Source organism: Cetorhinus maximus, chromosome 12, assembly GCF_964194155.1.
Source record: "Cetorhinus maximus chromosome 12, sCetMax3.hap1.1, whole genome shotgun sequence".
In the NCBI taxonomy this organism is placed as follows: Eukaryota; Metazoa; Chordata; class Chondrichthyes; order Lamniformes; family Cetorhinidae; genus Cetorhinus; species Cetorhinus maximus.
In genome coordinates, this window is record NC_135890.1 from 47,157,743 (window position 1) to 47,170,785 (window position 13,043).

Sequence of the window (13,043 nt, forward strand, 5' to 3'; positions counted from 1 at the left end):
TAGCTGTTAACTTGAAATCAGGTTCCTAATTACGCTGTGGGAACCTGGTTTAAATATTATGAATTGTTCCGCAACTCCAAAATGGGGCATTTGCATGGTTCACAACCTTCTGCCAAAGAAAAGTGAGCACAGGTTGGAGACACATTCCTTGTTTTTAATGTTTAACCCCTCCCCCAACTTTATTATGTTGTAGGGGTTTAATATCATCCCCAGTATGTTTGTTTCTGCCTCCCATTGTACTGTAATCATAGCACTGAATATTATATAAATCCTATATCCTGATCTGAGGGAAGCCAGTGTTTTACCTCTATTTTTATTCCAATCATTAACCTATTGTCAATGATTCTTTTCATTTTAATTAACAAAGAACCATTGTGCTACCTATTCCCTCAAATAGGCATGGTTCTGAACTATATGGACCCTTGTACAATTCCAATATGTTAGCCAAGTCAACAACGGTAAAAGGGAAGTTCAACATTCGAGTTAGAGTATTGGAAGAAACATTCTGGGGTAGGACAGGGGGATAGGAAATCTGACTGGGTTCCTGATCCTCATTACGTTCTAGTGACATCCTCCATAAAGTGGATGTACATAGAGATCAGGTGAGTGCAGGGCTGCATTCAGCTGTGAATATTCTGGCACCCCACACCCTACACTCATGATGGCTATTTGATTGAGGTACCAGGGAGTGGCATCTACCCATGGGACTAAGCCCAGGTATGTATGTCTACTTTGAAGTGATGAGGGGTAATTAAAGGAAAATCCAGTGACGCCATCTTCAAACATTTTGCAGTAATATAGAGCATTTATAAGCCTTGAATCTACCTTTAAGAAGAACACTTCACCTGACTTGATCACAAAATGTGAGTCCTGCCCTGTATGAGTACAAAGCAGTAATACATAAATAAAATATTTTAAAAATGAGCCTATAAATTCAATGCAATTCAATCTGATTTCATGAAGTAGGTACAGAAATAATTGGAGGGAAAATAGCTACTTCAGCATTGCATGTTTGGAGCATGTTCGATTGTTGAGCATGAAGGATCATGCCTATTCCACATTCTGCCCACTGTAAAACTGGACGCAGTTATAATAGATAATCCATTTTCTGTACCTATTTTTCCTGTATGTTCTCCCACAGTGCGTTGCTCTGTTTTAGGAGTGTGACTTACCTCTTATGTTCAGAGGAAGCTAAAATTGAATCAGGGACTCACCAAAAATGGTGTAATCAAAATAACAGTAATGAAGACAGTAATGGCAATAAAAAGTGACAAAATCCTTAGGACCAGACCATTTCCATCACAAGATTTTAAAGGAAAGAGGTGAGAATATGGCAAATGTCCTAACTAAAATCTTCCAAAGTTCTCTCAATTCAGGAACCCGTTCCTTTAGATTGGAAATTTGTTCATATTGCTCCAATATTTAAGAAAAGTGAGAGGGGGAAACCCGGGAATTATAGAACAATTAGCATAACATCTCTTGGCAGGATTTTAATACAGTCTATAATTGCTGCGCCCCTAGCCAACCTTTTCCAGTACAGGCACAACACTGGCATCTAACCGGCTGTGTGGAAAATTGCCCAGGTATGTCCTGTACACAAAAAGCAGGACAAATCCAACCCAGCCAATTTCCGCCCTATCAGCCTACTCTTGATCATCAGTAAAGTCATAGAAGGGGTCATCAACAGTGCTATCAAGCGGCACGTGCTTAGCAATAACCTGCTCACTGACACCCAGTTTGGGTTCCGCCAGGGCCACTCAGCTCCTGACCTCTTTACAGCCTTTGTTCAAACATAGACAAAAGAGCTGAACTCCCGAAGTGAGGTGAAAGTGACTGCCCTTGATATCAAGGCCACATTTGACCGAGTGTGGCATCAAGAAGCCCTAGCAAAACTGGAGTCAAAGAGAATCAGGGGGGATACTATCCACTGGTCAGAGTAATATCTAGCGCAAAGGAAGATGGTTGTGGTTGTTGGAGGTTAGTCATCTCAGCTCCAGGACATCACTGCAGGAGTTCCCCAGGATAGTGTCCTCGGCCCAACCATCTTCACCTCCTTCATCAATGACCTTCCTTCCATCACAAGGTCAGAAGTGGAGATGCACAATGTTCAGCACCATTCATGACAGAAAGTCTTTAGATACTGAAGCAGTTCATGTCCAAATGCAGCAAGAGCTGGGCAATATCCAGGCTTGGGCTCATATATGGCAAGCAACATTCGCATAACACAAGTGCCAGGCAGTGACCATCTCCAACAAGAGAGAATCTAACCATCACCCCTTGATGTTCAATGGCATTACCATCACTGAATCCCCCACTATCAACATCCTGGGGCTTACCATTGACCAGAAGTTGAACTTGACTAGCCATATAAATACTGTGGCTACAACAGCAGGTCAAAGGCTAGGAATCCTGTGGTGAATAATTCACCTCCTGACTCCCCAAAGCCTGTCCACTATCCACAAGGCACAAGTCAGGAGTGTGATGGAATACTCTCCACTTGCCTGGATGAGTGCAGCTCCAACAACACTCAAGAAGCTTGACACCATCCAGGACAAAGCTGCCCACTTGACTGACACCACATCCACAAACATTCATTCTCTCCACCACCGACACACAGTAGCAGCAGTGTGTACCATCGGCAAGATGCACTGCAGGAATTCACCAAGGCTCCTTAGACAGCACCTTCCAAACCCACAAACACTACCATTGAAGGACCAGGGCAGCAGATAGATGGGAACACTGACATCTGGAAGTTCCCCTCCAAGTCACTCACTAACCTGACTTGTAAATATATCACCATTCTTTCTCTGTTGCTGGGTCAAAATCCTGGAACTCCCTTCCTAACAGCACTGTGGGTGTACCTAGACCACATGGACTGCAGCGATTCAAGAAGGCAGCTCACCACCACCTTCTCAAGGGCAACTAGGGATGGGCAATAAATGATGACCCAGCCAGTGAAGCCCATATCCCGTGGATGAATTTTTTAAAAATGGCTGAGTGGTGGGAGACAGTAGGGATAAAGGGCAGGCACTCTAATTGGTGTCTAATGGTGTCCTGCAAAGATCTGTTTCGGGGCCTCAACTATTCACTGTATTTATTAATGACTTGGATGATGGAATAGAAAACCACATAGCCAGGTTTGATAATGACTTAAAGATAGGTATGCAGTGTAGATGGAAGCATAAAATTACAAAGATATTAATAGATTAAGTGAATGGGCAAAACTGTGGCAAATGGATTTCAATGTAGGCAAATGTGAGGTTCTCCACTTTGGACCTAAAAAGAATTGGACATAATACTAATCGTTAAAAATCCAATAACAGTGGAGTCTAAAGAGACTTGAAGATCCAGTTACATAGATCATGAAAATGCCATGAACAGGTGCAGAAAATAATCGAAAAGTCTAATGAAATGCTAGCTTTTATTTTTCTAGAGGACTAGAATACAAGGTGGGCTGGAAATTACATTAAAACCATACAAAGCCCTGGCTAGACCACATCTGGAGTACTGTGAAAATCTCTGGGCACCGCACATTAGGAAGGAAAAATTGGCCTTGAAGGAGACACAGCATAGATTTACTAGAATGATACCTGGACTCCAAGGGTTAAATTACGAGGAGAGATTACACAAACTAGAGTTGAATTCTCTGGAATTTAGAGGTTAAAGGGATGATTTAATCAAAGTTTTCAAGATATTGAAGGGAGTTGGTCGGGTAAATAGGGAGAAACTATTTCCATTGGTTGGACAGTCTAGGGCTAGGGGCAATGCAGTGTCCTAGGCCCAACCATCTTCAGCTGCAAGGTCATCAATGACCTTGCCTCCATTATAAGGTCAGAAGCGGGGATGTTTGCTGATGATTGCACAATGTTCAGCACCGTTTGTGACTCCTCAAATACTGAAGCAGTCCGTGACCATATGCAAGCAAGACCTGGACAACATTCAGGCTTGGGCTGATAAGTGGCAAGTTACATTCGCATAACACAAGTGCCAGGCAAAGACCATCTCCAACAAAGCGAATCTAACCATCACCCCTTTACATTCAATGGCATTACCATCACTGAATCCCCCCCACTATCAACATTGTGGGAGTTACCATTGACCAGAAACTGCACTGGCCTCGCCATATAAACACTGTGGTGACCAGAACTGCTTAGAGGCTGAGAATTCTGCAGTGAGTAACTCACCTCCTGACTCGCCAAAGCCTGTATACCATTTACAAGGCACAAGTCAGGAGTGTGATGGAACATTCTCCCTTCACTGGATGAATGCAGCCCCAACAACACTCAAGAAGATTGACACCATCCAGCTCGATTGGCACCCCATCCACAAACATTTACTCCCTCCACCACCGACACACAGTGGCAGCAGTATGTACCATCTACCAAATGCACTGCAGGAATTCACCAAGGCTCCTTAGGCAGCACCTTCCAAACCCACAAATGCTACCATCCAGAAAGACAAGGGCAGCAGATACATGGGAACACCACCACCTGGAAGTTCCCCTCCAAGCCACACGCCATCCTGATTTTGTACTATATCGCCATTCTTTCACTGTCACTGGGTCAAAATCCTGGAACTCCCTTCCTAACAGCACTGTGGGTATACCTACACCACATGGACTGCCACGGTTTAAGAAGGCGGCTCACCATCACCTTCTTAAGGGCAGTTAGGGATGGGCAATAAATGCTGGCCTAGCTAGCAACACCCACATCCCATGAAAGAATAACAAAAAAAATGCCTAAAAATTAGAGCCAGACCTTTCAGGATTGAAATTAGGACACTGAAATTAGGTTCTTCATACAAAAGCTGGTAGAAGTTTGGAGTTCCTTTCCATTAGATGCTGGATCAATTGTAAATTTTAAATCTGAAACTGAAGGATTTCTGTTAACCAAATGTATTAAGAGATATAGGGCAAAGGCTGGTATGTGGAGTCTGATTGCAGATTAGCCATCATCTCATTGAATGACAAAACAGGTTTGAGGAGCTAAATGTTCCTATGTGCATATGAAGCTTGATTTTCCATTCAATAGCTTCATAATGGGGCACATAGAAATTTATCTTATGATATTTGAAGGATGTTTCCTTTTGTTATTTGGGAAATTATAAACAATTTATTTTGCTGCTCATAAAATGGGAACTGTCTGTCAACCTTCTTTGAAGTTGACTTCAAATTAACAAATGCAAAAAAAATGAACATCACACAGCAAATGGGCATTGTAGATTCAAATTATTTGTTGCCAATTTGTTTTGATATTATGAAAACTACATTGATATGAAATTACTTTTAAGGCTTTTAACTTAATATATTCAAAAATACTCATCAATCCAATGGAAAAGAGCATTTACCAATATTACTGTCCTAAACATATGTTTTGTTTATCACTTCAAGTTACAGATGATTCAAATAATTGTTCTTGTACAACGAACAAAATGTTTGGGATAACAGTGGTGTATGAAGTTGAAATTGCTCTCCACAGAGCTGAGAAGGTTAAGGGAAGATTTAATAAGGCTGTTCAAAATTATTTGGGGCTTTGATAGAGTAAATAAGGAAAACTGTTTCCACTGGTAAGAGGGTTAGTAACTATAGGATTCAGATTGAATTGGTAAAAGAACCAGAGGGAAGATCTTTTTTTTATGCAACAGGTTGGTATGATCTGGATTGTATTGCCCAAAAGGATGATGGACGCTGATTTAATAGTAACTTGCGAAGGAGAATTGGCTATATAATTGAAAAAGAAAAACATTGCAGGCGACGGGGAAGGGACACATTAATGGGACCAATTGGATAATTTCTTCAATTTGTTGAAAAATCTGATGGATTGAAAATCGGTGTGACATTTTATCCTTTTAAATACAAGAGTGTGTCTTAAAAACCAGTATCAAGGCTTGAGCCATTATGACTCTTCTTCAGAGCAAGAGTCATAATGACTCGAACCTTGATCCTGGAGCTCTGAAGAAGTCATACGGACTCGAAACTTTAACTCTGTTTCTCTCACCACAGATGCTGTCAGGCCTGCTGAGTTTTTCCAGCATTTTCTATTTTTATTTCAGATTTCCAGCATCTGCAATATTTTGCCTTTATTAAGGAGACTATGCTTAGTTTTACTGTTAATGAATGAAAACCTGGAATGAACTGTGGAAAGTAACATCTGACTAAACTCAAATGAGTCAAAGTTGTCACTGAAACAGAATAGTGGAGAAATTCAGAAAGATGTGTTCAGCATCCCTTCCTTTTTTCCCCACAGTGTAACTTGAAGGCCTTTCTGATTAGAATTTCACCTTTTATTTTACCAGCTTTTTTGACTGCTTGTGTTTGTTTTGGCTTGATGAAGGCCTTTACAATGTACTAAAATTCTGAGAACTTGTACAATCAGAAGTTTTTAAACAATTAGGCTGAATAGTCCAAAGGCTATTGCATACCCGGTGGCACATTATTCAATTCACTTATACACCATTTCACTGCAACACAAATAAGATAATGTGACTCTACCACAGTCACAAAACTAAAGTAAAATCTAAAATAGAAACCATGATATAAATAGTCGTTTGGTAGTACAGAATTTGAGTACTGCAGAAAAAAAGAGACATGCTATCGAAGCTTTTTGTGCTGCACTCATCAGGAAAGATTCACAAGAATACCAGTTGTAAAGAGAAGAACAATTTATACTGCATGTGAAGAGAATGCTGATTGATTGACAAGTGAACTCTGATTGGTAGAGACGTTGCCATGGAGAATGCACCAGGGAACAGATAACTTTCAAGCTTTTGTTTAAATTCAAACCAGGTGGGTCGATTCTGACCAATGACTGATGGATCATATCAAACAACATGTTCCTCCCGTTGTTCGCAACAGCAAAGCACTGACCATACCCAACCAGCCCATGCATACAATACTCAAAACATAGTGTCCAACATTAGGCGTAATTCCGCAATTGACAGCACTTGCTAAACAATCCTGACTGTGCTAAGAACTACACTGACAATCAATTCAAGATTATCAGTCAGGCTTGCAGTGTGGCTCATTTATGCCTACTAGAAGCTACATATATTCACACACAGGGCCCTGTCCTTTGCAGACAGAAGGAGCATGTCCACATATTGCACTTTTTCAATTAAAAAAAATATTGTGGCACAGCCATTCCCTGGTTCATTCCCCATGGAAATGCCTTGACCAATCAGAATCGACCTGCCTGGTTTGAACTTAAACGAAAGCTTGGCAGTTAACTGGTCCCTGGCATTCTCCATGGCAAAACCTCTACCAATCAGAGTCCACATGCCAACCAATCGGCACTGCCTTCTCATGCAGTATAAATTGTTGTTCCCTTCACAACTGGTATTCTTGTGAATTGTCCTGACGAGTTCAAGATGAAAAGCTTCCACAGTGTCTCTCTTTTGTTTAGCAATACTCAAATTATAATATGTATGATGAAAGCTCAGCTGCAGGAAAAAATCAATTAAATGGAATGACATAATTTTTCAGACATTAGTTGAATATTTCATTTTAAAATATACAATTAATGATGTTGCTTAAGGTGTGTCCGAGATTGCACTGCTTTATCAACAAAGTATAAGATGGACATCATGTGACAGGGGAAGTATTACAGGAAAGTAAATGTGCCACTTACTGGAAGTTTGTGCCAAATGCAAGACCTCCAATATATTATAGATAGATTTAATGTCACATGGTGATGACAACTTGTAAATACTGTTTTGTGTACACAGGTCAGAAGAGGGCAAGTGTGAAGAACACATAGCTCATAAATGTCACCAGAATGTTCAACATCTTTAATCAGACATCTTGTTTATTCTTCAGATGTAATATGGCTTAACTGTATTTAAATTTTATGTGCTGAGATCACAAGCACTGCTACTCAATGTTACTTAACGCTCCTGAAAATTAAAAATGATGACATAAGGATTGCAATATCATTCATGTCGGCACTAGAATTACTAACTGCTCTCACAGAATAACTATGAACTGCACATATTTGGCACTGAGACACATTCAAATGTATCTCGGTCCAAGAAAACTGCTGGAGGCTTGCACCATAAGAAGGCTGACAAACTGGGTTTTATTTTAAGAATCATGAAGAACTATCTGAAGCCTTCTCTTCTGTAGGGCACTTTTGTGCCTTAATCAGTTGTCTTAGGGATGCTTTTCACAAAGCTGACATGGCAATACCATTCTTTGGAGCATCAATTCACTTAGCTGTGGAGTGGTAGGATATGTACCCTTGCCTATGAATCCCCGCATGATGAGCTGCTTGTCTAAATTGTTTAGTCGCAATAAAGGTTTGAGTGGGCCTAAAAGATTCATCTTGTACAAAGGAAAAAAAAACGAAGACTGAGCCAGTCAGGCTGAAGTCATATCCTCGGTCACACCAATGGTTGTTTAGTGGTGCTGGTGGAGGCCAAGGGTTGCTTGCCTTCTCAGCCAGTAATAGTGCTTAGTGAGGGAAAATCAAAGAGAGGGAAAGGAAAGTAAATAGAAATGCATTTTAAAAGGCAACATCATTAAAATCTTATGAATTAACAGCAGGCAGTTTTCTTTAAATAAAATTATTTATCTTAATATTATGATATAATACATGATACGTCTTAATACCAACAACAGCAACAATTTGCATATATATAGCATCTTTAACATAATAAACCATCCAAAGGCACTTCACAGGAACACAATCAGACAACTGACACCGAGCCAAAGAAGAAGACATTAAAGCAGGTGAGAAAAAGCTTGATCAAAGAAGCCTTATCTTTACTTGATTACTTGCATGTCTTTTAAATTTACTCCACATTTTTCTTTGCAAAATAACCACAAAACAAAGAGCAATAATATGTTGTCACAAACCCCTAAAATGAAGATTTAATCATTGCAGGTTTTAAGAGTTTGCTTTCTCACCTCATTGTCTTTCTCTATCTCTAGTCCATTCTCCATGGCGTTCTTCTCAAACTCTTCTCGGCGGGCTCTCCTTTCTTCCTCCACAGATTCGTGATGGCTGCCAACATCCAGCACAACCTCCTGCTCATGTTCTGGCAGCTGTTTGTGGGGTTTACTCCTGGGGGGATTTGTTGCAGTGCCATTTGGGACAGTAGCTCCAGAATACTGAGAGGGGGACAGAGCATGGTGCTTTCTGTTTTGATAAACCAAAACATAGTCTATCTTTCTCTTCCCATCACTGAAATACAAGCCTTTTTTGATGCCTCCCTCTTCATTATCTTCAAAGTAGCTGTTAATAACCTAAGGAAAAGCAAAAGAAAAAGGATAAAATGCTTAAAGTTTTCTAAACTATTTTATAACTGTTACATTGTTAAATATTACAAGCATCTAAACAAACTAATATCATGAAACAAAATGGACTTGTTTATGTTACTTGTTATTTCACATGTATAATTTTTCTGGCATTGTATTTTGGTAACCGTAACATCTATTATATAGTCAGGTGAGGTTTTAGATTAGAAACTTAAAATGATGGCTTCAAAGTCCAGAAACAGTTTTCCTTCAAGACAAAGGAGGGCGAAATTGGCCATTGGCAACCACTATAACCCCAAATATTCAGTCACATTGATTTCAGCAGAACCCAATGCTCCAATTGTGCAATACAGCAGATGGCAAAAACAATTGCACCTGTTTTGTGGCTCCGCTCAAATCCAATTTCACCCCTGCAGTGTACTCGAAGCTAACCACTATAGATGTGTTCAAATACTATTGATATTATCACCTACAAAAAAAAACTGGTAGATTTAATACTGACCTACTTTACTAAAATCAAAATCCCGTGAATATCGAATATATTCACAAAGAGCTGAACAAGCAATACAAAGAGGTCCAAATAAAGATCTGACCGACCTCATCTGAATTAAACTACCTGTTATAATAAAAAGGTATTTTGCTGAGATACTCACTGGATTACCGAGAGGAATCATAAGCTCCATGAGGCAAGTTCAAAATGCTTGCTGAGAAACCAACTTTAAGGCTGCTAGCACAGAAAGATTTAGCATCTCAACTTTGGTAAAGAAAGCATGCTCCGCTTATTTCCAGCAACCTTTGGGTCCACATAACTGCCTTACTTCACTTCAGCCATTGTTTGAGGTACAGAAAACAGGTAGAAGAGCAAGCTCCTAAAGCATGAGCAGGCAAACATTAAAGAATGTTTTGTCCTAGCTTACGTGCTCTGTGTGGTGCTCAGTTACTATTGAGCCCAGGGAGATGCAACCTTCCAGTTAGGGTCACCATGACAACCCTGGTAGCAAGCTACTGTTTTGGGCAGGTTCACACACACAAACACACACACACGCACACACACACACACACAAACATTACATGCATTCTTACCGGTCGGCTTTCTAGCTCTTCCTCAATGTGTGATGCTGAGGTTGCATTGTCCAAAACGCCACTGGCCAAACTGAAATTCGCCCGTGGTAAATATCGTGGAACCGTAAGATATTTTTCAAACTCTTTTGGTCTAGCCCTTGTTACTTCTCTGGGCTCTTGATACGAATGATGTGAAAGAATTATAGGTGTACCTGCCAGTGAAAAATTACAAATATCTCTTTTAAAAACCATTGCTTTGTAACATGCTTTTAAAAAAAAAATATATTACATAGAGCACAAACCTTTACAGTTTATGTCTATACATCTCATCTAAATGACACCTCACATGTTTTATAGAATCAAATGTTTTGCATAGACTAAAAATATTCAAATGCAAGTTTATAGAGGTTTACAAAATAAAAATTATTTTAAAAATTAGGTAATTCCTTCAAGGAAGAATACAAAACATGTTACATAGAACCTGAGAATGTTCTGGAACAGATCATCGAGCCTGTGCCGGATTTGCTTCTCTACCAAGTCTAATCCCAATCACCTGATCACTTCCATGTCCTTTAATAGTTCTCTTTTCAAACAACTAATATCCTTTTTGGAATTCTGCTTTTCAACAGCTTGTGCCGGAGAATCCCATTTATAACTGTCTCCTGTATAAAGCCATTTCTTGTCTCAGTGGGCATTCTTTTACATCCAATTCAAAAAATTAAGGGCTCCAGCCCCACTCCAGTGCAGTACTGAGGGAATGTTCCACTGTTGAGGTGCCATCTTTCAAGATAGGATGCTAAATCAAGATCCTGTCTACCATCAGAGATGGATACTAAAGGTTCCATAAAGCTATATGAACTAGAGCAGGTGAGTGCACCTGCTTTACTAACCAACATTTATTCTTCAACATTAGCCATGGTTAAGCTGAAAGCACTCTTGCCTCTGAGTTACAAGATTCTGGGTTCAAGTCCCAGTCCAGGACTTGAGCACAAAAATCATGGCTAGCAGTCTGGTGCTGCACCATTACAGGTTCTGTCTTTTAGATAAGATGTTAGACCCAAGACCTCATCTGCCAGCTCAGGTGGATATAAAAGATCCCATTTCACTACTTTGAAGTAGAGCAGTAGAGTGATCCCTGATATACTGGTCAATATTTATCCCTCAATCGACATCACAAAAAAAGATTATCTGGCCTTATCACATTGCTGTTTGTGGGAGTTTGTTGTGCATAAATTGGCTGCCACATTTGCTACATTGCAACAGTGTGTAGGGGCGATCTGCCTAGGGGTAGCTCCTTTGCCCATTTCTCCATGTCTCATGGTTCTGCTCTTTCCTCTTCAGTTGCTTGTAAGAGCCTCCCATTTTCAGCTTTGAAGAGCATTCAGCAATGCATCTAGGGAAAACAATACACAAGGTGGTTTCCCATTGCCTTCCTCATGCATGCTTAAAGGGAACACAAGTCAATTTCCCCAAGGATCTCCCTGTAACAGCCGTCCTCCCTTGAGGTTCCAGCTCGTCTTCCATCGCCGCTAAAAATTTGCAGGTTCTGCCATGGACCATGGCTCATAAACCTGAGCATGGGGCCCTTATAGTGGCCCAGGGTGACTCATAAAACCACAGGGACAACCACCCACTGAGGTCTCAAATGACCCTACTACCCATTACACTTACAAAATATTTTGTGGGCTGTAAAGTGCTTTGAGGCGACTGGTGGTCATGAAAAGCGCTTTATAAATGTAATCTTTCTTCTTCTTTTTCTTTTTATGACAGAAGAAAGATGATCATGTCATTACTGTCCCATAAATTTCTTCGCCAGCCTCCTTCAATATGCTATGATAACAGGTTTTCACTATATCAGCTGTAAATGTCCCAGATGAAAATCCACATGATCATATCAACTAGCACAACACAGCACTGATGACCCAGCATTTTTAATTGAAATATTTTCCAGATGAAGATCAATTAATTATTTCAAGTTTATTGGTCATTTTTCAGTAACGGGTATGAACAACATAAACACCACCACCTGTAAGTTCTCCTCCAAGTCACTCACCATCCTGACTTGGAAATATATCGCCGTTCCCTCACTGTCGCTGGGTCAAAATCCTGGAGCTCCCTCTCTAACAGCACTGTGGATGTACCTACACCACATGGACTGCAGCGGTTCAAGAAGGCAGCTCACCACCACCTTCTCAGGGGCAACTAGGGATGGGCAATAAATGCTGGCTTAGCCAGCGATGCCCACATGCCATGAAGGAATAAGTGAAAAAAAACCCATCTTTTTCTCAAAACTCTTCTGTATATCTTCTCTTTCAATTGTCCTTATCACTGCTTTCCTCCCTTCCCCTCTGAGGGTGTTAATTTATTGCTGGGTTCCCTTCTGTACCTCACTAAATCCTCACCATTCATATCTGGGAACTGACAGCAATTATTAAGCTACTTAAATGAAGCCGAGCCTGGCCATGTTTTCATCTGACATTCTCAGAGGAGCACGGACAGATCAGATGCCCATATAATAACAAGGGATCAGGATTGGGAAAACCTGCTCAGTATTCTTTTCCCTAATCCAGAGTGGCAAATGGTCCTAATGAAATTAGCTCACTCGGTGCAGACTGAGGATAAGTCGTTCCTGCGCCATGCGGCTCAGTAATATGCTGCTTTGGAAAACAGTGACATTCGAGAAGAAACACGGGGATTTTGTGCCTCCTGCTACTGTGCATCACCTGTT

The 13,043-nt window shown here is 40.5% G+C and overlaps 1 protein-coding gene across 3 annotated transcripts in view; it reads right to left on the minus strand.

Annotated features, from left to right (window-relative positions):
• LOC144687415 (anoctamin-1-like) overlaps positions 1-13,043 on the minus strand; it is a 173,355-nt gene that overhangs the window by 147,632 nt on the left and 12,680 nt on the right. For 2 of the 3 annotated variants that reach the window (XM_078553538.1, XM_078553535.1), the window contains exon 2: positions 8,903-9,241. In XM_078553538.1, the coding sequence (XP_078409664.1) occupies positions 8,903-9,241 (339 nt within the window). Of the gene's footprint in view, positions 1-8,902; positions 9,242-10,336; positions 10,528-13,043 lie in introns of all 3 variants that reach the window. The other variant, XM_078553537.1, reaches the window with a different exon arrangement.